This window comes from Pyxicephalus adspersus, chromosome 11 (genome assembly GCF_032062135.1).
Source record: "Pyxicephalus adspersus chromosome 11, UCB_Pads_2.0, whole genome shotgun sequence".
Lineage (NCBI taxonomy): Eukaryota > Metazoa > Chordata > Amphibia > Anura > Pyxicephalidae > Pyxicephalus > Pyxicephalus adspersus.
The window spans coordinates 14,851,748-14,878,613 of NC_092868.1; the positions used below are offsets into that span (position 1 = coordinate 14,851,748).

At 37.4% G+C, this 26,866-nt stretch overlaps 1 protein-coding gene across 4 annotated transcripts in view; it reads left to right on the plus strand.

The window, feature by feature from the left end:
* Window positions 1-14,364, plus strand: part of PPP6R1 (protein phosphatase 6 regulatory subunit 1) — a 45,987-nt gene extending 31,623 nt beyond the window's left edge. For 2 of the 4 annotated variants that reach the window (XM_072426648.1, XM_072426647.1), the window contains 12 exons: window positions 573-662; window positions 739-836; window positions 2,271-2,294; window positions 2,990-3,047; window positions 4,189-4,334; window positions 5,038-5,156; window positions 6,196-6,355; window positions 6,914-7,011; window positions 7,236-7,434; window positions 9,365-9,487; window positions 13,047-13,145; window positions 13,528-14,364. In XM_072426648.1, the coding sequence (XP_072282749.1) occupies window positions 573-662; window positions 739-836; window positions 2,271-2,294; window positions 2,990-3,047; window positions 4,189-4,334; window positions 5,038-5,156; window positions 6,196-6,355; window positions 6,914-7,011; window positions 7,236-7,434; window positions 9,365-9,487; window positions 13,047-13,145; window positions 13,528-13,531 (1,218 nt within the window). In that variant the 3' untranslated portion in view covers window positions 13,532-14,364. The remainder of the gene's footprint in view (window positions 1-572; window positions 663-738; window positions 837-2,270; window positions 2,295-2,989; window positions 3,048-4,188; window positions 4,335-5,037; window positions 5,157-6,195; window positions 6,356-6,913; window positions 7,012-7,235; window positions 7,435-9,364; window positions 9,488-13,046; window positions 13,146-13,527) is intronic. The other 2 variants (XM_072426650.1, XM_072426649.1) reach the window with 2 other exon arrangements.
* The last annotated feature ends 12,502 nt before the right edge of the window (window positions 14,365-26,866 follow it).

The window sequence follows — 26,866 nt, forward strand, 5'->3', positions numbered from 1 at the left end:
CCACCTTTTTTGACAGTCACTCATGCACACACTATTGTTGACTGGATTTGTTTCAGTTTGGTTAAAAATTTACTAAACAGTGGTTGTGGATCCAAAAGAAGGTCTCATTACCAAGGAGTCCACTATTGTGGTAGATATTTGTCCAATGTTTTTCACTCCACCGTGCTGAAAGTCCTCCTTACCTGTTTCTACTGTCACGCCTTTCCTATCCGGCAATTTGTAGAAATAAATAAAACACATTATGACCCATGGTTATCATCATTTTGGATTAAGTGACCTCTAGTTGGGAGCTTTCCATTTAAGACCTTGTATTTTCCAGACATAACGTGCTTCTACTTGGGTCCACTTGGAGCCTCAAAATCTACTTTATAAAACAAAGATTGAAAAAAAATCTCTTTATCATCCAAAATAAACATATCCTTACCAATCTTTTTACCTGTTTAACAAATAAAACCACATACAAGATATCACATGTACTGTACTTTTCCAAAACACAGATCATTGTGTCTAAAAGTTTAAAATCTTTTGATGTCTATTTGTGTTCTTTATTGACTTTTGTGTATATTCCACAGGTAAACACAAGAAATATGCACTCTTCCAGTGATGATGAAGATGGTGACCTTAAAGAGTTTGCCTTTCCTCAAGAGACTGTACTGCAGCAGGTAAAAAAAATAGATATAGAGAGAGATATCTGTATTGTCTAATACTGTGCTAATCATTGTGGTATGTTTTCTCCAGGCATTTGTGGACTACCAGATGCAGCAGATGACATCAGCTTTCATTGATCATTTTGGTTTCAATGATGAGGAGTTTGGAGAGCAAGAAGAAAGTGTCAAGTTAGTGTTTCTTAGAACTTTATTGCAGACTTGCTGATCACATTTTTGTTGTTTTACCATTGTTGAAAATTAAACATGCCATGTTTTCTCCAAAATACACAGGTGTACTGCCCTTCCCACTGATTACACCCCCTCCTTTTGTATTTACTGGCAATTTCTAACTATTAGAATAACAGCTGAAGCTTTTGGAGTAATGTCTTATTTACACCTGCTGTGTGTGTTAGGCAGCATTTCTCCCATCAGAACCAACACAAGATTGAGGTGTTAGACTTTTTAAAGCATTCCAACCCATTGCAGTGCATACAAGCAGACATTCTGTGCCAGTTCCCTGCTGCCTTTAATTTGGAAAAAAAAAAACTACTATGCTCTGTACTAACTTGTTGCATATTTCTAAAACTGGGGCTGAGGAAGGTAAATTTTCTTTTTTTCCCCAGAAATGTTTGAGGCGAGGGGCTGGCAAAAAAGCGTGTCTGTTTTTCATGGTTCACTTTAGGAAGAAAAAAATACTTTCCTAACAGCAGCTCTTCTCACTTTCTACCACCAAATGGACACATTATCTATTTCATGGACCAAACATTCTTGTACAATTCATTACAGCCATTTCCTCTCATCTAGTCTAATGGGAAGGTCATTCATATGTAATCATGTGAAACACAAACAACCAACAATAGATGCAAAACTAAATTTCTCAGGGTCCCTGCATTACGGTGGACACATTCCACGCTTAGAAAATTGACAGGTAGATCTTCTTAACCAGCAGTGCCTGGAACCAAGAGGGTAGTTCCCTACATGCAGACATTTTCCCTACATGCAGACAGTTAGCTAAACCTCTGGTCCAACAACAAATTGGATAGGGTTGTCTTCAGGTGTTAGGAATCCTCTTGCATAGGACTTTCCAACTCTTATCCTTGAGAGCCCTATACAGGCCAGGAATTTCATATAAAAAGAGCTTTTTTTCTGCTGTATGATCATACTTTTGGTACTGCTTTACAACACAAATCAAAGCATGGTAGTAGTTGCTTCCTGTAGGCAAGAGTATAACTAGGAGGTTAAATATTCTGTCACTCATTGGGCTGCAATCAAATCTTTTTTTCCGTCTTTGTGGACTGAGCCTTTTGTGTGTAATTGCAAACACATTTTATTTTTTTGTGGTGGGTAGGATGTAAAGTTTTCCTTGTTGTACACATAAAGGATTCTAAGTAAAATGATTTTGTACAAATATTTTTATGCCATGTAAAAGACAATCTTTTTTTTTTAATATTGCCTTGTTGATAATCTGAACAGAATGCACAAATGCACACTTTTTCACTAACAGTGCACTTCCTTTTTGCCAGTAGATTTTGTTTTTGATTTTTCATTTCCCTTCTTGTCAGCTTTATGCTTCCACCTCCGTTTGATATGCCTGCTATTTCTCTCTCTTTCTCTGACTTGCAGTGCTCAGTTTCGACAACTGAAGAGGTAAAACAAAGTGGGTAGGGCATGAAACAGTACTTTTTCTGCACCATATGGCCTATTTGTATTAAATCCTAAATATTTTATAAGGATATATGTCATTTTTTTTTACTGTGCAAATAGTCACTTCAGCACTGTTATATTTTTTTTTTGTTTGTTTTTTGGCTTTCTTCCTCATTTCACTTTCATCACTTTACCATTGTACCTAATACATTTATACATGTAGGTCTTTATTAGACTTCCAACAACATTTATGTGCATGTGGCATGTGTGGCTGTGTATTGTAGTCATTTTAAAGTAATTTTCCAAAACCTGTGCCTAAGGTTTAAAAGATGCACCTATACTGTAGTTTTCTGAAACGCTGAGCATGTGTACATCATCATTACAGTACTGTTCATCATCTCGCTGCCATTTTGTTGTTGTTGGAAGTGCTGAACCATTGGTGAAAGTAACAAAAATCACAATTTTTTTTTTTTTTTTTTTTTGCATGATGGCTGTGGCTAAACACTGTTAACCAAAACATTTTTACATTTGCTTGGAAAGTCTAGATGAGCAAATGTATGAAATTAGAAACAGCAAGTTAATCACAAATTCTTTTTTTTCTGGGCTGCATTCTAGGTTTTTTTTTCTGTTTTGTGGCTAATAGGAAAAAATTACTTTCAAAGATAACTGTGTAATGGCATATTTTTCTTTCTCCCTAGTGCTCCGTTTGACAAAACAGTGAACATCAATTTTTCCCTGAATGCAGATGAGGAGAGTGTAAGTAATTTTGTTATTGTTCTTAATTTGATGGTTGTAAATTTCTGTTCCCAATCCCGGGACTAATTAACTATACAAGCAATTGGATTCTTCAGAAACGTATAAAGATCCCTGTTTTTTAGTTGTAATTTTAAAATAATTCTTCCAACTGGATACTGAATTCAACTTGATTTTGAACATCCCCAGTTTTATCAATTTTCCATGTGTTTAAAACCGTGGCGATCTGATACAAATTAACATAATTTTTTATTAATAATATTTATTGGGGTATACGTCAGAGAGCGGTTCTGAACCACTCTCTATCTTTCCCTCCATCCTTCCTTGGTTGCCTCAGGTAAATACTAAATGTTTACTGCTGTGAGGAAGTTGTATGCAAACTGCAACTTCATCACCAGTCTAAATAAACCTGAATAAAGAATTTGTTCACAAAAGCAGTTATCGTAACCAGTTTTAGGCAGTTTTGTTTATCCTCATGCAAAAAAAAAATTTCTATGATATTTACTGAAGTTAACCCCTTCTCCTTTGTGTGCTTCTTCTTTTTTGCCTGATGCCATGACTAAAGCAAATAATTGTGGAAAGGATATTTCACCCTCTGATTTTTTTTTTTCTTTTTGTTGCTTGCTACAACTGAACTCCTAAACAGGTGTAGGGGCATAGCCAAGGGGCAACATACCCCTTATTAATTTTATATTATAATTATTGGTTTGATCGATTTTTTTGTAAGTACATAAAATAAGCTTTTGCAATTTTAGAACTAAAAATGTCCCAACTAAATTATTCAAGAGAATTTGTTTCCATTTTTATCAGTAAAAATATCACAAAAATGTATTCTCATACACAATTTTGCACTCTGTCTTCCACTAGACACTATTCATTCTTATCTTTTTGAAACTTGTTTTTTTATGTGCATATATAATTATATATATTATATTATATATGTTTTTAAATAACAGATGTTATGTTATTAGTGTTACTTTCAAAGAATACTAATGTATAGTTAAGAAAATTAGGAGCAAAATAGTTTTACTTTTAAGAGATTATCTGCTTTCTTTAAGATATTTAGTGAGTAACATTGCAGAAAAGAGAATTTGTAATTTACTAGAAGCCCCACTTTTGTTAACAGTTATTTTATCTTCTACAGCCTAATTCCAATCTTTTTGAGATCTGCTATAAAGAGCGCATTCAACAGTTTGATGATGATGACGACGACGGTTCAGATGGAGAGGATATTTGGCAAGAGAAAGAAATTCGGTTCTCCTCAGGCACCATGCAGAGTACCGGCACAAGGTGAGCTTTCTAAAAATGTTTGAGCAACAGTCATGTGACCCTCCATATGTTTATCCTTCTAGGGTACAGCAAAGCTACTTGACCCCTAACAAAAATAACACTACAACATCTCATCTCCGACTCTTAGAATGCTCAGGCTCTTAGTATGCTCTCCTTAGTCCCATAGGTATTTTTTACATCTTTATGTGAACACAGTGGACACCTTATTTTCATAGTTTAGAACTCTGACCTTTGCAGTGCTAGGTCCCAGGTTCGAATCTCTGCCAGGGCGCTCTCTGCATGCAGTTTTCTTTTTTTTCTGCGTGTTTGTGTGGTTTCCGCCGGGTACTTCAGTTTCCTCCCACATTCCACAAAAAAACAAAGTGTGCAGTTAGATTAATGGGCTTTTCCCCCCAGGAAAATGACTTTAGACTGTATTAAAAGACATATGGCTATGGTAGGGACATTAGATTGTGAGCCCCTTTGGGGGACAGCTAGTGACATAAATATGGACTTTTTAAAGCGCTGCGTCATATGTCAGCACTATATACATTTATTTGTTAGTAATATTTTATATGGTTTGCATTGTGAAAAGATATATTTATTGTTCTAGTGAAAACATTTTGAAGCCAAACTGAGAATTCTTCCTATTAACAAACCAATTTTATATATAGCATTTACAATCTCCTAGCAAATTATAAACATTTTTTTTTCATTTGTTTAGGAGCTGTGGTAGCACAGATAGTGAAGATAGTAGGGACTCTGATGAAGAGGAAGAAGATTCTGGTGGTGGTGATGGTACTAATCCTCCCAATGCTGAGTCCGTGCCAGAAACATCTGAAGGTACCTGTTATTTAAAGATCACCTAACCTCATTTAAAAACTGCCAATGATATTATCAGTGCTGAAATTACAGGCAAATTGTAGTACTCAATAGCTGTAGTGTGTCTGTGGGGTCCCTTTAATCTTTTGTTCAAGCTGTACAAGGGCCTTGACTTTTCTCCTAATTCATATTAAGGTGCATCCCATTTCTGTTAAGCCCTGCTCCCTTATTGTTCATCTGTCAGATTCCAGAACAGCCAAGGACCAGCAAGTCTTTGACATTTATCAGTTGAATAATGGCAGGTTTAACATAGCATTAGGAATAGACAAGTTTATGTGTAATTCCACCCTTGGGTCGAGGGGGACTTAAATACTTGGTTCCTTTACACCAGTGGTCGCCAACCTTTCCGACTTCACAGACCCCTAAATTTACCAAACTCGGACCCTGCATGTATCGGGAGCCATGTGTCACTCAAAGGGGAGCAAACTTCCCTTAGAGTGACGTTATGATGCTAGAACCCGTCCACTCTCCCATTGCAGGCTCAGACCTGCTTGCTAAATTCCAGGTCAAACAGTGAGCAGGGCTGTGGAAGCAACAAAAGTTGTGTCCACAGCTCTGCGCTACTGTCCCCCCAGAGTGGTTGGTATCCGCTGCTTTAAACCACCGTCTCATTTTTTTTACTAATTTGTTCATGATTCAGGAAGAAATCGCTGAATTTTAAAAAAAATCTTTTTGGACAAGCTTAAAATCATTTTCCAGTGTTAGTCTAGAAAATCTGAATCTAGGTGCAGTTTAAAACCTTTTTGCAACAATGATCTCCCTGAATAAGCATTTTTAAATGTAGTTCTACTTTAAATAGGGTTACATATGTCAGTCAGATACAAACAATGACCCTGCCTAATATCCTCTTCGATTCCTCTTTCAGACAATTCTATTTTTTTTTTATAAGATAAATACATCTGTTGGTGCTGAACTGGATTTAGGAATGCTCTTTTTGTTTTGTAATAGGCTGATTGACACATTTAATTCAAACATTTATTCCTAATTTCTTACACTGCAGGGCCGATCTGGACGGCTACATTTGATTCTACAGCCACAGATGCCTCATCATACCCCCCAGTGACTTCTGCAGATACAGGGTCATCTGTATGGGATGGAACTGTGACTAATAACTGTGAAGGCAGCTGGGCAGACTTTACAGATCTTGGTAAACAGATGAGGTGAGCATTTTTATACATGTTTTGTAGTATGTTCATGAGTATGTTATGTTCATGAGTATGTACTGTTTTTACAGTTGTTTAGTTGTTAGTGAGCACAGAATTTTTAAGACCAAATGCAGCACCCTCTCTTAAAACTATGACGACAGTAAGCCTTTAGCGCTATATGAACTATGACACATCCAGAGTCTACCTTCACTACCATTCACTTATGATACTATAAATTGCATAAATGGAACAACATTGCCGGAAAGTGCATAGGTCTTAAAATGCCTTCTATAAACAGAAAACGTAATATCCTGTAGTAATTGTATAATGCACCAGATCATTTACTACACCTATGCTAATTTATTATTCTGTAGTTGCTACCTCTGTACTGGTTCTGCTGTTAATGTGATACATGTAACTCTATTGCCAGCACAGTTGTGGAATAACATGTTTTGTAGAAGGATTGATATTTATGAAGTCTCTAAGCTTTAGGAGAAGGAAAAAGAAGCAACACATTGTAAAACCATAAGCATTTCCGCAAGCCTAATTTTTGTTGTTTCTTTTTCCCTACAGTTCACAAGCAGCAGACAGGGAGGATGTGCTTGTGGAATCACAAAATTCAACTCAGGAAGTAAATAGTGACGGTGATGTTAACAATTCTGTTAAAGAAGGTATGTTTTTATTTGTCTTATGTGATGTTGTTATTCACAAGTTCAGTGTGTTTGTTTTTTTCCCCTCAAATACTAATTTAAAATGTTGAATCTTCATTATGTATACAGATATATTGAGCTATTTGGTTTCACCACCAAACTTTTTTTTTTTTTTTTTTTTACCTAAACTGTTTACATTGTATTTAATTTTTTTTTTTTTGAACATGTAAATTTTTTCTTTCTAGAAACCATAGAAACCTCAGTTTCCCTGGATAATGTTCAGAAAAGTAAAGACACCCCTCAGTGTTCCTCTGCAGAAACGGGTACATTAGCGGCATATTCCAGTCCTGATTCTAGTGAAGAAACAACAAGCAGGATAACTCTGAATGGAGAAGCAGATGAACATTTAACAGGGGATGAAACTGCGTTGCGAGATAGTGACAGGTATAGTTATGTATTTTGGTTACGTCTTTCCTGCCAAAGATTTAAAAAAAACCTTGCTATGTTGGGCTGGCAATTATGCAAAAATCTGAGACCAAATTCCCTTATTCTCATATTTGTTTTTTTTATGCAGTGTTCTCCCCAGGCCCCTTTTAGCCAGGCACATCACCTGGCACTTTTCAGTAACCACCCGGCTGTATTCGGTTGGTTACTGATGAGTTGGGCCACAATACAGGGACTGCCACCCACGTACAATCTCCTCCCACTTTGCTTAAAAAATTTTTTGGGTTGAGCACAGATACGAATATATTTTATTTCTACACATTTTGTTATTGTAACTGACAATTACAGTTTTAGATACATGCCATTGCAGATGTTCCTGTAAGCATAAAGGTAACTGTGTCACTAAAGTCTCCAGTCTATGTGATCACCTCATCTTTCATGGTAATTACACATTTTGGGACTAGTCTGATTCCCGATCAGTGGGTAAACAGCTCTAAATGTCCACAGGAATTGAGTGCCATGTGCCATGCAGGTTGCCATCTAGTGGTTCTCTGCAGGAGGATATTTATTTGCAGACTATATCCATGCCCTGTCCTGGGAACATTAAAATTCAGAAGGCAAAAGGAAGGGTTTAAAAAAAATACTATAAAAGAAAATATTGTCTCCTTGTAGACTTTTATGTAGCATTTAATATGACTTTTTTTTACAATTACTATTTTCACATGCCCTTTGCTTTACTACAGTTCATTCTAGTGTAAATCTTTGTGTTGGCCATCTTATTAAAAACAGTGCAATTACCTGTATGGCATAAACATGGCTGATATATTATTCCTATTGGTTTGATAAGCAGTGCTTATATGGTGTTAGTAGTAAGCAAGCCACCAAACCTGTAGTGGCTAACTCTCGATTTATCTACAAAACTAAATGGTTTTAAACTTCTTATTTAATGAGAATTCTTCTGACATTATCTGTGAATGTTCAGCACATAAACGTAGAGCCTATATATGAAAATTTTCTGTGAATGGCTGGCACACCACATAAAATGGTTCTCAGCCCTGCCATCCGTTCACAGTATATGATAAACCTTAACTAGCTGCTTACCTAAGTAGCTTTTCTTTGTACACTCCCTACTATGATTCCTTACCATTCTGCCTAATTTTTACATTTCAATATGTTTATTGAATTTTGACAAGTAATAAAGGGAATTCAATCCCATCTTAAATGGCAGTCAAACATCTTTTACAAAGCTTTAAGTGTAATAATGCAAGAGTAAAGTAACACGACTATAAAACTGTACATACTGTTGTGGAAAAGTTCTAAAATGGCAGATATGTGGAAAGCACAATATTGCAAGAAAGACCCCCGGACACTAGATGAAGGATCAGGGAGAAGGAAGAAGGTGAAACAAAGGAGCAAATGGGTGGAAAAGAGAAAAAGGTTAAACCAGGAAAAGATAAAAGTAAAACTACACATTGTCCAGGTAGGGTCAGGGTCGATTGAAACATTAAAACCCAGGGTCCCATGTTATGAAAAAGAGAAACCAAATTGTTGATTATACATCAAGTGGCATGCCAGACTGTCTGCTTTTTTGCTAACCAGTTGGCTTTCCAACACTTTTTTTGTCTCATTGTTCCTAAGGTTTATCTGCCTTTCACCTTTTTCTTAAATTAATTGAAAAAATGTTTTCTTTTTTTTTACCTGAGGAACACAGGAAGTCGTTTTATACCTTTAAATTATATTGCTGGCTACCGTTATATTGGATAATGGGAAAACGTTGTTTACCACCTTACCCTTTGTTTCCTTTCTGGTAGGAATTTATCTGGTTTATGAGATACTCTGGTATTTTTTTTATCTGTTCAAAATTTACTGTGCAGGTGCTTCAGGAAGACTATTCTCTAACCTGGTTACTATTTGTTTTCATGTCACATAGGGTGGAAGAAACTGCCCCATCTACCTCGAATATGGATCATTTAGAAGAATCTAAGCAGCAGGGTGTGAAATTAGAAAATGACACTTTAGAAAAAAACTGTAACGAAAAACATCCAGAAAGTCGGTAAGAAATTCAGTAATTTGCGTATCACCAAATCATGTATCACCAATGACGTATCGCCAAAATCATCAACATTCTGCATTGTAGGGTTTTTTTTTAGAAACCTATAAACCCTGTCTACTACAGGAAGGAGCTAAAAACCTAAATGTATTAAAAAACACAACAAAAGCTAGAAAATACCTAGCTGAAAATACCTAAATTTTAGACATATAAAGGCTTCTGTATGGCAGCCTAAACAAATACCAATTTGAATTACTACGTGGTGTGCAAAGTACATTGCAAAAGACGCTGTAAACAAACAAACTGTAGGCCATCCCAAAATCATCTTTAATAGTAGGGCCTTCTGGTTCCCTGGTGCATTGCCCTCAAGGTCTGGTTCTCTATTCCGGAATACTTCTGTTCACTTGTAGATGGGATTATTGTCCTGTTTAATGTTAGCCCGGACCCTGGGCTCCCTGGACCCTACGGTCCAAACACTGGACTAGATCCTGGTCGGAGTTACATCCAGCAGATGGTATGTCTGACCCTGTTCTCTACTCCAGGATCCTTCATTTCAAATCGAAGTCATAAAGGATGGTACCTATGTTATTCTTCCTATTTTGCTTTCGTGTCTTTCTTGTTGCAATCTGCATTTAATGAAAGCCTGGATCTGGTCCCCTAAACTTAGTGTCCTGTCTGGTTATTTTTCCTCTTTGTCCTCCATACAGTTCTTTGCCTTTTTCTGATGGAGCTTTTACTTGTTCCTTGTTGGTCAAATTTATAGACTTTGGAAGTCAGAAGGGTTTCCCAGTCCAGCATTTTCTTCACTACTGTTTAGGCAGACATGCTTGCCCTGGAGCATGTCTGTCTTACATGGTTTATATGGTGTTAACCTATTTAACTGTAAATGTGTTTTTTCCCTTTCTATAAATAAATTGTGTTAAGAGTCCCTGTCCTGCCCACTCCCTGTGACTGTGGGATCTCGAAATGTTGCCCCTTGTTTTCAAGGTTCTTGACAGTACCTGTAGGGGATGAGCATGCCAACTTGGTTTTAGCCCCTGTCCCTGTTTTGTAGGATTTGTTGTTCTGGATTCAGGTTAGCTCCCAAGCTTTGTTTCTTACTTTTTAGGTTTTGGTCTAGCAGATCTATCAGTTAACTGCTACTCCACAGTAGAAGTCTGCTTCAACACTAATTCCCTTTTATGTTTTCAGTTTGCCCTTTCCAGTTTCTCAAAGATAATTTATCTCATTGTGCTTTCCTACCAATTTCTCACTAGTCCTCCATTTTTACTGTCTGCCTCTGGCCATGTCCATGTCTTGTTCACAAAGAGTGTGGGTTGAAGGTGACCTCATTCGCTGACACAAAATGTAGAGGGGTCTTTGACATTGTATATACAGTGAGGGAAAGAAGTATTTGATCCCTTGCTGATTTTGTATGTTTGCCCTCTGACAAAGAAATGACCAATCTATATTTGTAATGGTAGGTTTATTGTAGTTGTGGGAGACAGAACAACAACAGAAGAACCCTCAAAAACCCAGTGCTCAAAAGTTAGAGTTGGATGTGCATTGTAATGCGTAATATAAGTATTTGATCCCCTATCAACCAGCAAGATTTCAGGCTCCCTGGTGTCTTCTCTGTATGCAGGTAAAAAGCTGAGATTAGGCGCACCCTCTGTAAGGGAGTGCTCCTAATCCAAGCTTGTTACAGTACCTGTATAAAAAACACCTGTCCACAGAAGCAATCAATCAGATTCCAAACTAGCCACCATTGCCAAGACCAAAGAGCTGTCTAAGCATGTCGGGGACAAGATTGTAGACCTACAAAAGGCTGGACTGGGCCAAAAGACTATCGCCAACCAGCTTATTGAGAAGGTGACAACAGTTGGCGTGATAATTTGCAAATGGAAGAAACACAAAATAACTGTCAATCTCCCTCGGTCTGGGGCTCCATGCAAGATCTCCCCTCATAGAGTTGCAACGATCATGAGAACGGTGACGAAGCAGCCCAAACCTATACTGGGGAACTTGTCAATGATCTCAGGGCAGCTGGGACCATAGTCACCAAGAGGAGGAGGAGAAATGCTGCCTATGACCCCAGGAACACCATCCCCAGCGTTAAACATGGAGGTGGACACATTACGCTTTGGTAGTGATTTTCTGGGGACAGGACACCTTCTCCGCATTGAAGGGACCATGTACTGTTAAATCTTGGGTGAGCACCTCCTTCCCTCAGGCAGGGCATTGAAAATGGGTCATGGATGGGTATTCTAGCATGACAATGACCCATAACACACGGCCAAGGCAACAAAGGAGTGGCTCAAGAAGAAGCACATGAAGGTCCTGAAGTGGCCTGGCCATTCTCCAGGCCTTAATCCCATAGAAAATCTGTGGAGGGAGCTGAAGGTTCGAGTTGCCAAACATCAGCCTCGAAACCTTACTGACTTGGAGAGGATCTGCAGAGAGGAGTGGGACAAAAATTTTCCTGAGATGGGCAAGGTGATAGCATTTATTTAAGGTAGGATGCTTTGTTCATGTGATCAGGCAGCTGGTGTCCTAATTATGCTTTCTTCCCAGTCCCACTCAGACCAGTCACCTACCAAGTGTCCAGTGTGCAACAATAGTTTTTAAAAGTATATGATTTCCTTAGGCTACAAACATGTCATGTAATGGTATCCTGAAACAAATGGTCATGTTTGTCTCTAGTGATATGATTTGAGGTGTGCAGTGGTCCCTCGAAATTCATCAACCAACCACGCCATAGCCACCAATCGGGAACAAACCCTATTGTGCCCCCCATATGCCTATACAGAAGAGCACAGCAGGGCACCTCATGTGTATCTGTCACTGGAAACAATCACAAAAGACAATTTCCAGCATCATTCCTCTGATGTCATCAGATATCCGTACGGGACTTTAGAGACCTTTTCTCTCCTGCTCTCTCAGTAGGGAGTTTTGGTAAAATCCTTAAAACATTTTAGTCTAGAGAGTCAATAAAATCTTCTCTGTTAGTTTAGTGTGTGCAGTGCACAGCAGGGTTCCTTAAGCAATGAAAAGTTTGTGTCTTAAGTGACATAAATGATCTATTTGGCTTTCTGTAGGATAACATTCTTTCCACTGACCACCACATCAATGTACTGTGAGCTGTGGACATAGAAGTTATAGATGGGGTTCCCCAAAGACATGAAGGGTATTTCAAGAGTTCCAACATTGTAAAAAGGGAGACAAAGGCTGGTTTACACTGCGTTTGCACTTTGGGTACTTTTAGGGTAATTGTTTTAAATTCCCCATAGTAGAGCTTGTGAAAAAAAAGAGTTTAGTAACCCCTGCCTTATCAAATGACTGTACAGTAGTAAGAAGGAAAGAGGCAGTAGTGAATGTTTGATCTTATATTTGCTGCTGGAGAAATACATTGGTGAACTATTTTCATTGTTGGGTAGATGTGTTGGGGTTCCATCTTCTTAACCAGGCTTCCTAAAATACAGCATTTTCTCCAGAAAACAAAGCCTTGTAAGATCACCATTAGCTATATGTCTAACATAATTTGTCTTTCATACCTAATATAAAGTAATGTTTTTAATTTTAGAGAATCCAGCTCTTTGCACAGTAGTGAACAGAATAAGGTCCAGCAGCCTACTCTCTCAGAAAGACGACCCACAGATTGTCCTCCTCCAGAAATTAATAAGTAGGTTGTTTTCATCACTGGGCCCCTGTTGGCCTTATATACCAGTTTTCAAATGTGCCATACAAATGACTGTTGTCTAATAAATCTGAAACTGATTTCTTAAAATTTACAAAATTATAAAAGCATTAAAATACATTACAACACTCATTGAGTACAAATATTTCAATACTGTATCCTTGACGCGTTTCCTGGAACCCGTCCACTTCTCCTGAGCCAAAAGTAGTTTGTATATTTTTCTATACAGTATTTTGTCTAAAATATTAAAAAAAGTAGACGTTTGCCTAAAATTACATGTTATGATGAATTTACGAAACAAAATTTGAGTGTTACAAGTTTTACACTACTTTTTAATAGAATTATATCATTTTATTTTCTATTCCAGATAAACTTTGTATTCTTCCTCTGGCATCAAAAACAGATGACTGCATATCCAAAGATCTGCTTCGAGTCTTCATACAGATAGAAAACCGGTCAAGACCAAGTCTTTACCTTTTTACTATGGAAGAGTGGGATAGTACAGGAATACTCCATCACTTATGTGCTAGAGCATTATGAATTGTAAGAGCAAGAGACAAATGACAACTTTTGACCCCCTTTTTGTTGCCACAGGAATGTATGGCTGTCATATAATGTGTGTATGTATGTGTAGATATAGATATATACATACACACATAAGTACATATATATTTTCCCACTGATGATATATATCAGCAGTAGATGAGTAAACTAAAAACAAATGATACTTAAATTATGAATTTTATTTTACACATTCAGATGGCCGGAATGTAACATGGCTTAAGCACAAGAACCTAATACCAAATGATTCTTATGTATCATCCTTTAACAGCCCAAAAATCCATATAGGTCTCTATGCAGATGTGTGCCTTGCAGTAGTTTGGTCAGAAGGCATCCAAAACTGCTGTCTGCCTGGCACAGTTGTGTATTTCCACCTGTTGTAATACTAATATTGCAATATTGCAATATTATTGAATGCCTTTTGATAAAATGTAAACTTGACATTTGACAGTGTCAGCACTGTTTGTAATTTATCCACAGGCAACACATTCTCTGATCTTTGTTAGCTTTTGTAATGTGGTTACCAAAAAAGCCTAATGAAAACTTTTCAACCCCAAGCTGTTAGATTCTCAGTAACCTTAGCAGTGCCTTATTGTCATCCCATAAACATGTGACCCATTAAAATGTATAAAATATAACATTACCCAGACTATGTGTATATTGTGCTTCATAAACCTGAAAGATCTCCATATCATTAGCTCTGTTACTACATTGCAAGTGACTGCTGGGCAGATATTCTCTGCTTCACAGTGTTTTCTATACATTAATGCATGAATAACTGGTGTTAATACAGGGTAAATGTAATATTTTCTTACAGAATCTTTCTCTAAGTGACTGTTTAGATGTGAAGAGTCAGTCCATTTAAAATGGTTACTATTGCTTATAGTAGATGCTGGTGACTTAAGCTGTTTTTTGTTTAGATGCATCAAAATATTTTAGTTTCATTATCCATAATATAAAATGAATAGTTAAAACAAGTAGGAAGAATACATTCTTGTTTAACCTCTTGGGTGGGTGTGATTCAAAAAGATAATTCCTTTTAGTAGTGTCTGCAGAAAAAAAGAACATTTTAGCTTTTAATAATAAAGCAGGCAATACATTGTAAAAATGTTTAGTCAACTTAAACCCAGTTCTTTACTAAAAAATTCAAAGTGTAGTCCAGCTGTAAAATTTCCACCATAAAGTATTAATAGATGAGTACTTATGGAAACAATGGTACCATTCCCCGAGGCTTGGAAGTCAGTCCATATTATAGTTAGTCATTTTGTGACTCCTATGAGGGGCAGAAGTACCTCTGAGCTGATTTGAGAGTTTGAAAGTTGTTGAAATATTCTTGTTCAGGAAGACTGATGATTCTTAAAGTGTCGTTGGTACTTTTCGGCACAATTGACCTTTTAATAAATTTCCGCTCCCTCCAGAATGCAGTGCTCCAGGACAAATACCTTCTGAATTAAGTGTCCTTGTTGTGTGGCACAGCAGAGCACACATCCCTTAATTTAGTGTTCAATATGCCACAGTCCCATTCATTTCTTATAGGTAAGCCGTACTCTGGAGTCCATAAATGTAACGTGTACATAAGGAAAAAATGAGTCTGTGACAAGAAAGGCTTAAAAAAAAAAAAAAAAAAAAAAAAAGGAAAAAAAAAAGCTTTGCTGTAAGGTTGAAGGGATTAACTAAAGGACAATTAGATCAAAAAGTAAATTGTCATTTAAAACAGCCAGTGTTAGTGGAACAACACTATAATTTATTGCAGTTGTCACTTGGGCAGGGAGAGAATAGGGGAGGGAGAAAAAAAAAAGCAGAATGTAAATTCTTCTACACTTTGCAATATAAAAAGAAACTTGGTTGGCTGTCTACTCTCCTGCTGAAATCAACCTGGTATTACTGGAGATAACCGAACAGGAAGTCAGCTGTGTGTAGCCTATTACATTCATCAAGAAAATTTATATTTTTAATTTTGTTTTCAATCCCACATATGGTAAATATTTTCAGCAGTTATTGTAAATAGGCTACTTGTAGTAGAAATAATTTTCACTTCATTTCAAAGATTTTATCAAAGTTGATCTCTGGGCTCTCTCTACCTCACACACCCTCAGCCTCTTCTGATTCCCGGCATTACAAAAAAATCAAAATGCCCCTTTTACTTACCTAAAGCAATGGTCACTTGATGCTCCAGTCCCAAGACCTCCCTCCTGTTTACTGGAGGAGGGGGGTTCCTGTTTGGGTGCACACATCACTGTGTACATGACCTAGACACTTTGTAATGACTGTCAATTGTTGGCATCCTGAAGAGGAGCCTGCCACAGTGATGTCAGTGTGAGGGAACTGCCGGGGCACATCTGCATCAATGGATTGGCAGTCCCCTGCATGCTGAAACGGCACCAGTGAGAATCCTGAACTACTGACTGGAGATAAAAAAGAAAAGTGCTTTATAGTTGAAAAAAGTTATTATCTGCCAAGGGATGGACTTTTAAAGCTCTCATTGTCACTTTTGTAAACGAAAAACATGAGCAATTGCAATTAGTGTAGCACTCTGGAGATTGCACCACCAAGTTCCATGACAACCCTTCATGGTTTTCTGCCCAGGAACGTTACTGCCCTACCACTATGATGGGTTGCCTTATTGGCCAGGCATTATGTTCATATGGATGGGCCAAGTCAATTGTAAATTATTTGCCTATGAAAATGTGTTGTTTTTACATAATGTACAGGCATTTTTAGCGGCAGGTGTACTCTTAAGTCATCGGGATTTATAAAGCTTTGGAATGCTAGTGACCTGTTTTTGTTGAAGTCATACCTCAACACATCTGTAGTGAAAAAAGTAAAATGCAATAACTAAGATATTCCGTTGTCAGATGATTACATACATTAGTTTTTGCTACAAGTAAACCTAATATTTTGCCCTTTCAAGTTCAACTTTTCAGAGCTAGTTTAAGCTACTCCTACCCTCCAAGAAGCAATCACCGTATTTGATACAAACCTGCAGTCTCCTGTCTGTGTCTCTGAAATATTTTTTGTATTTTGGGTATGAAGTCCTATGACTGCCCACCCTCCTATGTTAGCATCCAATGCTTGCTTGGATTTGACTTCCCAGCTGCTATCAAGTTCCTATGCCTGGTGCAAGCTCAGTGTTAACCCTATCAGGTTAACATGGCAACAAAAGAGGTATGGTAACCCAAGTCCGCTTATAGTGGGAAGGCTATTAAGCTCTTACTGGACAAAGTAATGGGTTAACCTCAACCTACAGGAGGTGGATAGAATAAGGTTGCCCTATAAGACTTTTTTTTTAAATTGGGTTATTTTCATTTTACAGCATTTTTTTCCCCTATTTTTCGCTGTGTGTTTTTAGTCACTACCCTTCAACATCTATGTTCTGCTACACTTCAGTGTTTCAGAAGCAACAGTCCCTGGAGTTATAACGAGCTTAATCAGGCAGAAACCATTAGGAATGGTAAATGTTAAAATAAAATAAAAAAAAAAACAATGAAAACACATTGAAATCTTTAATAAAGACTGGAAAAGGTAGAATATTATGTGTTGGCGTTTAGTGATCCAGCAAACCTGGAATGGATTTCATTTAAAAAAAAACAAAAAAAAACAAAACAAAAAAAAAAACATTTGCTGATAGTTGGCAAATGTTTACAATCCTCCACTAGATCCATTCTAGGATTGCTGGATTACTATGTTTTCCTCATGATAGTCTATCTTTTCCAATCTTGGGCTTCAAAAAATCTGGCCCAATGTGTATTACACTGGCATACAACCTAGAGAGCATAAACAAGGAATGATTAACCAAAGATAATCACAAGTTTTTCTTTTTTTTTCCTACACAAATAAAATGCCCTATAATATAACCCCCAAATATGGCAATAGTGACATAGTTTACACAAATAAAGTGCATTGGTTGAAACTTTTTATAAACAACAAATACTGAACCACACAAAACTGTAGGCTGTTTTCTACACTTTTGGCCTGTAAAATGAGGAGCTGAGTCTACCTTCTAGTAATCTGCTCAGGTACTGTTAGAATTGTTTTCTTTAGGTGTCAAGATGCATTACAAAGAGAGACAGACATAAGAGCATATACCCCCAGTACCAGGAAGGAATTAAGTATTTTAGTCATACATGGAAGACTTTTGGTAATGTGTACAGGAGGGCTGTGTGGCTTTAAAGCCCTTCACTGAAAGCCATTATGCTGAAATCTGAAGAAGTTGGTTCAGGGTGATACTGCTATTGGTTTTCAAAAAAAGAATTGCCTCTCTTTAATGTTGGTCTTCCTTACCAGCCGTGCTGTCTGGATCTAATTTCTGCTTAACTGTGAGGTAATAAGCTGAGGTGGTCTTTAATATTATACAGCCAAGTGTCCATGTTAAAACTGCAGTGTTCTCCCCAGCCCCTTTTAGCTGGGTGCACCACCCGGCACTTTTCAGTAACCACCCACATGTTTTTGGGTGGTTACTGAAGAGTTGGATCACAATACAGAGGCTGCCACCTGTCTACAATTCCTTCTTACCCCTTTTAAATAAAATCCTGGCTTCAACACTGAAACTGTAACACTGTTTGAGTCTGTAACCTGGACTCCCGTTCTGAAAGCAACAAAAAAATCTTTGAAAAAGCCATAAAGGAGTAAAAGGTGATCCCAACAGTTATCCAGCAATAGTGCATTGCTCCCAGACTCTATGGGACAAATGTAAACCACATCCATTTCTTGCAGTGCATCCCAACACTGTTAAGTGGAATGTTTGCCCTGCATAGTCCTCTGAATCCTCCTGGGTCCCGACATCCATGATATTCTGAACCCTTCCAGTTCTCAAATATTTTATTTAGCTCTGTGTTAAAGGTTTGTGATTTTGAAAAGCCTGCAGACTTGGGAATAGTTTAGTAGCAGATCCATAATTTCCTTCTATCACTGAGCCCATCAGGTCCAAAGTCGCATTTCTAGCTAAAACTAGGACATGATCTTGCAGTTACATTTCACCCCTGACAGTAATAGAATGATTTTAGTACTTTGCATGTTGCCATTTTGTACAGAAACCTTTACAGTATAAGCTATAATATACCACTGAGGACCACTGTGACTGTAAGATCACAAATATCTTTTTCTTATGTTTTCTTTATTGTATTTATCACTCAACTATATTATAAATAATTACAATAATTACAATTTATTTTCTATTTCCCATTTTCATCTCTTTGAACCCATTTTCACAAATAAAAGGCATAACATATCCTAACATTCCTGCTATTAGGGTTTCATGAATGATATGCTTTGTTAAACCCATACAAGAATTGTATGCAATTGTATACAATTTGAGTGTCGGTTATGCTTTTACATTTGTAAAGCAGTTCATCCTTTTGCCGTGTGCTGTAGAAATATCTGTGAGCAATCAACATGAACGGACAAAACCAACTTAAAGTGTACCTCTCATTTTAGTAGCTAGTAAGCTGGTACAAAGGAAGTGAGCAGGAAGTTTGTTGTGCCATTTTTTCTCCCTGTTAGTGATTTAGTGTATGTTGGTTGTGAACCCTCGGATTGAAGCGGTTTTATTTTACCTAATTTCCTAATAGGAACCCTTTTTTATTTCTTCACTTTTCCCAAATACTGTGATACTTGGTGCAATTCAGTGAATATGGTGCTATGTTGGGGTGTAAACCTTCACAGAGCTGTGATCAGTTTTGTGGATGTAGTAGGAACTTTTTTTTGTCCTTCTACCTCATAAGCAGAATAAAATGCATATGACGAATATTCTAGGTTGGAAACATGCAATATAAAAATTAGGCACTACCACACGTGCTTAGGATGGCATTGTATGGTTGGTAATACATAAGAATATTTTGCCCTGCAGAACAGTAGTAGTACTGATACTAACAGCTCAGGGCATGAAAAACTTAAGGAAATATTCAGATAAAGTTGTTCCTTTATGTGTCACACTTCCAGAGTACACTAAACTTTTCATCATTGAGAATGTAATTGGCACAGTCTACACCCTTCACTCCCCTTATACAGCATTACGTCTTCTGTACAATGGCAGGTTCACTTTAATAATATCTGCTATTGTTTAGGCAGCACTTATTGTATTGTTTAAGAAAATGAACAATCAAATGTTTAATTTCAATGTGCCTTTTGCTGTCCTTGTAAAGGTCAGTTCATGCGGATTACCTGTTTGTTCATAAAGAACATAGTAATGGTACCAGAGGAAAAATAATTTTTAGCTGCAATCTGTAACTAACATGGAAACCATTGCCATCCTTTGGCATTTCTGTGAAGTCTTCATGCCACTTAGCAGCAAAATGGTAATGTTCATTTTTTTTTTTTAATGAAAAACAAAATGTAAAAAAAATCAAATATATACAAATAATTTATATATTTCTTTTGCAACTTTGAAAATATTTTAAATATGTGTCCTTTATTTTTTTTCCCCTTTGCTGGAAAGAAAAAAATAAATTATACATACACTTGCTAACCGTGTATTTATGTTCATTGTGTTTGTGTTACTGAAAGTTGCAGAAAATGTATAATCCTATCAATGTTCTTTAAAAAGCATTATAAAAAATCAGCTTGATGTAAACTGTCAATGTGTTTCAAACTCCTTGTATGTGTACACATCATCTGCAGTCATGAAATAGTCCTTACGCACTTCACTTCCACTATTTTACATATTGAGACATATTCATGGTCCTTTAGCAGGTTCTAAAATTAGGCAAAAAGAAATTCATTACATAATACATCTTCCCATTATTTAACAAAGATAAAACGCAGAAGCAGTATGTAAAAAATAAGTACTCGCTTTCCCCAGGAATTAAGAGTATAAGTAGCAGCAAGGTGCTGCTAATCAAATGTACGTAATTATTTGATCATCAGCGGTTGTGACCATCTCTATAAAAACAAAAAGTTTTGGCAGTTTGCTGGTCAGGAGCATTTAGTTGTGTGTTAACACAATGCCAAGGAGGAAAGACATCAGCAATGACGTTATGTCTCGTACAGATGTCACATGATTTTCACTGGAAGTAATCTTTCCTGTTTTATGTGACAGATGAATGAATTATTCTGTATACACAGTGCCTCTTTGTTCAATGGTGGAGGAAGGATGAGCGAGCGGAACCATGCTGTGCTCTTTAAAAAATGCGCATCACTCATTCCTGAATAGTCATTCATTTGTGGTGGATTTAATAAACGGCATTGCAGATCTGCTGTACACATCGAATTTTCACCTAAGACACTCCAATGTCAGACCGTGCAATACTCGAGAGCAATTGCAAAAAAATCAAGTCTTGTGGCATTAAAGCAGGTGTACTTTCTTTTTTTCATAACTCCACATTCAATACAAATTCCAAGATTTGCTTTACTGTCCCCTCTAAAAATGCAAATCCATAGGTCTGTCAGCTAGTGGTGACTGACATTTTATCTTAAGGAATAATAAAGTCTACACCCAAAAACAGAAATGTAATCTATTGCAGACTACAGTGTTTAGATGGTAATATGGCACACTTCTGGTCCCTTCAGGTTTACAGTTTAATCTTTACTGTCTGTGGGGATCAGTCATGGGAGTCACTCAGACTAGACTTCTAACATGTTCATCCCTGTTGATCTCCATTACATGGTGGAGTGATGGAATATAAAGTTAACACAATAATGATGTAGTATTTTATGCTTTATGTATTTTAGCCTAAAATGCAAAGACTAATGCACCCACCACATTTTTTAACTAAAAAACTGCAATAGTATGCTTTTCGTTGGGATAACGGGAAAGCCAGGCTTTTGAAGGGCAACCAGAGTTAAAAAACACATTTTATTCTTCTAACATCAAAATTTAAAGATTAAGAGTTGTGTCTCTTTAAATGAATCCTAGGCTAACATATAACCACTAGTTTCGCAAAAAATATAGCAATATCGTTTAGAATCATACTAGGTTAGTGATGGCGGTAAGGTGTCCCACCGGACGCGTTTCACCCGTACCGGGCTTCCTTAGGGGTAAGGGGAAACTTATTATTGCTGGGGTTTTTTACCGCATTAAGAGCCTTATGATACCGAATTGCTACTTGTAAGTGATTTGATAGGGAGACCGATATCAATTTGGACGTACTGCTGGTGTTTCCAGATGTCCCAGTGGAGTGAACGGTGTGATAGAAGCTTGAAATGTTTATTCCAGGACCTTCATATGCACAATTGTTATGACATCTGTCTGTCTTGGTAGAAATAAATGACAGTGATTCAGCAGGGGAAGATAAAGTGTTGTCTTCTCGTATGGAGTATTTTAGTTGTGGTATGTGGGTGAGCTGCAGGCAGCTGTCCAAAAGGGGCTTTGGACGGCTGCCTGCAGCTCACCCACATTCCACAACTAAAATACTCCATACGAGAAACGATAATATATACTAATACGGTATAATATACTAAACGATATTGCTATTTTTTTGCGAAACTAGTGGTTATATGTTAGCCTAGGATTCATTTATACAGACACAACTCTTAATCTTTTAAATTATGTTGTTGGAACAATAAAATTTTGTGTTTTTAAATTTATCTCTGGTTGCCCTTTAAAAGCCTGGCTTTCCCTCCCTCCTCTTCCTCCCATAGATACACAATATGTAATCACAGGCTAGGCAAATGAGTCCACTCCACTTTGATTATCCATTGGGGCTTTTCTTTCAGGTGGAACAAACTAACAAACTTTCTTTGGGTTAAAGTAGAACAGAAGTCCTACCTTGAAAAATTGGAAATCAGGCTGGTGTTGGTTGCAGGAAGGGATAGACCATGTCCATTCTGCAAGAAACCTGCCTGATCACTGCATAGCTATCAAAATTTGCTGAGCTGTTCATGCCAATAAAGATGGATGAAGATCGTATTCTGGAAGGGAAGAAGAGAGAAGATGGTCCGAACCATTGTAGTAGCCACAGTAGGAAGGTGGGGGAAAGTCCACACAATCACTGTTGCATAATTTAGATGTCCAGCTGGTTTTAGTAAGAGAGCATTTCCATCTGTAAACAGAATATACAATGAAACAACTCTCAGTGGCCACAACCCAGAGGGAACATCAGAAATTCCATTTGGCACATCACCAGGCGATGCCTTATTCCTGTGACCTGCTTAACCTAACCCTCTGACAGGCCTAATCAAAAAGCAGAATTGCCTGTTTGGAAATGATAAAGACTTACCTTACACCCCAACATTTTTGCATTTTTAGTGCCCAGGTGAGGTCAACTTCTTGGAAATATAAAAACCCCAAATTTCCTAAGAAGATGTTTTTTTTTTCTAATATATTTGTGAATATTAATTCTGCAGGTAATAATGTTTCCTTACATTAAGGATGAGGGTCTAAAATAGAAGCAGACATTACATTCTGATGCAAAGTCCGCTTTAATTTCAAAATCACTTCATATAATTCTGCTCTCCTGCTTCTTTTTCAACAGCTGCAGTCAAGGTGGATGTTTGCTGGAGATGTTCTGACTGGTTAGGGGTGGTAGTCACATTGACAATGGAAGGAGATTTGTATTACAATCACAATACACACAATATACATGTAGGTATTATGTGTATGCTGTCTGCACATTTACTGCTGGATAGCTATGGCTACAACATTTCTGCCACATTATTGAGAACGGTTTGTCAGGTTGGGCTTGAAATTTAGTATCTAAAGCATCAAGCATGCTGCCTGCAGAGCAATGGAATTAATTTTAGGAACATTGGAGGCTAAGAGCAGTGGTGGGCTGCAATTTCTGATCTACTATTGAACGTTTCTTTGCAGTAATGCTGATCCTCTAACATAAGCTAAAAATATTATTTGTGCCATCTGTATACTCAGCAATTGATAAATATTGATTGTACCTTTATATTTAGTAATGAAAACATAATCATAACAAAACAAAAGTGGTTTAAATTTCAACACAATGGTTAACCACTCAAAAAAACAAACCCTGCTTTGTCTTATCATTTTTCAGTTGACATTCTACCTAAATATCAATTAAGTATACAAGTGATTTTTAATCTGTTCAACATTTTCTTTTCCTGTCTGCGTGTGCAGCTCAGTGTTAATCTCGGCATTCTCTTTCTGTTCACATGTATGGGACATAGAAAATGTGGTCTTCCTCCTGGTTACTACCTTAACACCTGTCAACTACCTTAACAGCTGTCACATCCCTTAATTAGGTCAATTCAGATAAACATACAAAAGAAAACTGCAGTAACAACAATTGTCATCACAAGTATATTTTCAAAATATATCCATTTATTTTAAATCATATCATAACAAACATTAAACTAACAATCATTTCACTTCTAAAAATCACATAAAATCTTTGCTAAAAAAGGTGTACAGTTTCAGATAAATAGAAATATTTGTTTGTTATATGTATGGGACTTATATCATCCCATGTTGGTCAATCAAGATGCTCACATAGACCAAGGTTCTCATGACAGGAGAACAACTATTGCTTCCAGCTCCCATAAAGACAGTATATATTTCCCCAAACATACACATGTGTGTTATATATATATATATATATATATATATATATATATATATATATATTTACACACATACATACAATATAAGTACAATATGGTAGCAACCACACGTACAAAGAAAACATACATCCATAAATTAGGTTATGTGTAAAAAAAATGGAATGGTGCAGGGAATATGTAATGAACATGCAAACTGAAATATATTTAATAATTTAGTATAAAGGCCTTTGTTGGTAAAGACAGCTTCATGACACCTGTATGAAGAAACTAGTCACATGCAGGTGTTATTTTGGTGCTTTCTTCCACACAAACTATGTTTAAATCTTTTGGAAACACGGTGAGTGTAAAAAAAAAAAAACTCGTAATTGTACATTAATTCACACAATCCTATATGGTATCACTTGGAAAAAGAAAAAGAAATGCAATAATCACAAGATAAAAATAGCAAGAGAAAATAAAAAGTAACAACATCAACTGGGTGCAACTTTAAGAGAGAATGGGTGGGGGGGGCAATAATACACACCATAGTGTCCCAAGAAAACCCAAGTATTCAAGCCACTTTTCTAAACCTGTAACAGAGTAGTAAACATCTCAGCTTTCCAAGACCTGTTCAAATTTATCAACATTGTTTTTGAGAAGAGCAGTGAGGTACTCCATTAAACGGACATCCTGAATGCGAGTATATAGGTCCTCCATAGAGGGAAGCAAAGTGGATTTAAACCAAAGTGAAAGCTGTTACCAAAATATGAGTAATACCTTTGCAGGTGAATTTGGGGAAACCTATGAAGGGCAATCCCAGGAGATGGTTAAGTGGATCCAGTGAAATCTGTTGCTGGGTCACCTTTCTAAGTAGTTTATTACCTCAGTCCCAGTAACCCTGAATGATGGGACAGAACCAAAAAATATGTTCCAAAGTTCCCGTCCGAGTCCCGCATCGCCAGCAACTGGGGTTCACAGTTCGGAACAATCTATGCAGCACATCCGGTGTATGATACCACCTAAATATGATTTTATATACATTTTCTTTGTAGAGTGTGCATATGATGTAGTGTGCATATAATTGTGCAAAAAGTGCCGCTTCCCAGATTTCTGACCACTCATCAGTTTCTGGGTTCAGCCCAGAATAGCTTCCCAGGTTCCCATTCACGGCAATTTGCCAGAGGCCGCCTATGTGGACATGTGAAGGAGGCAATAAATGGAGGAAATTAGACCCTTAGCATATACTTTCAAAAAACCCTCCACACATACTTTCAAAAGAATTGACCTCAGAGAATCTGGGCATCTGATTAAGGGAGAGAATACAGTGTCTAATCTGCAGATATGCAAAGAAGAAAGTATGGAGGAGTTTAAATTTAGCCTGAAGCTCTGAGAAAGAAAGAAGTCTATTCTCCACAGGGTGTAGGATATTCCTAAAATGAAATAACCCCTTATCTCTCCCACATTCCCCTATAGAGGCTGTCAGGTTTCGGGGGGGAGGGGGTGTGTGGATAGTGGATGTCAGTACCGAGGCTGGGGAGGAGAGACCAAATTTAGTCTTGTATGTCTTCCACAGGTTCCTCGTGAACACCATGGGTGAGAGCAGATATCTGTCTGCTAGTAACATGGAGGAGCTTCATAACATCACATTAGGAAGAATTGGAGCAATCCAAAATTCCTCCAGCTCTCTGCATATACTAGGCAAGGCTAACATGGTCCATGATGGCAGGTAACGAAGATGGGTCGCCACATAGTACTTAATTAAATCTAGGGCCCCCAGTCCTCCATACTCGCTGGGTGTGCATACCACAGATCTAGACAGTCTATGTCATTTATGTTCCCAAATAAAATGTAGGAAACCTGCCTGCAATTTTTTTAGGGCCTGGACAGGTACACGCACAGGAGGACAAATACAGGAGCTTAGGCAGGAGCATCATTTTCATGAATGTTATCTGTCCAAAAAGCGACAATGGATGTACCTTCCATTTATTTAGGTATGAAGCTCTTGGATCAGTGGAGGAAAGTTGCGTGAATACAGTTGGTTATATGTGGCAGTAATCCGAGTGCCTAAATAACCAATGGAATGCACTTGACACATAAAAGGTTACTTGTCCTGCAGTGCCGAAAATTGTAAGGCTGGTATATGTAAAGGTAGAGCCTCTATTTTGGAGGAGTTTACCTTATAGCCCAAGACCTCACCAAAAGTGCGGAGTTCAGTCCACAAATTCGGAAGGGTGGTAATAGGCTGTGTTAGCATGAGTTATCTTCAAATTATGAAGGATCTGGGGGCCTCTTCTTTTAACTCTGATCTTCAGTTCTTTCCATAGATTTTCAATTGGATACAAGTCGGCTGAATAACCGGACCATTCCAGCAGCTTTATTTTCTATCCCTGAAACCAATTGAGAGTTTCCTTGGCTGTGAGTTTGGGACCAATGTCTTACTGAAATGTCCACCCTCATTTTATCTTCAGCATCCTGGTAGATGGCAGCAGATTCTTATCAAGAATGTCCTGGTACAGTTCACCATTCATCCTTCCTTCAATTATATGAAGTCTGCCAGTACCATATGCTGAAACACAGCCTCAACCATGATGTTTCCACCTCCAAACTTCAGTGTTGGTATGATGTTTTTGGGTGATGTGCAGTTTCATTCTCCTCGAAACATGGTGAGTGCAACGACATCCAAAGAGTTCAATTTCAGTCTTCTG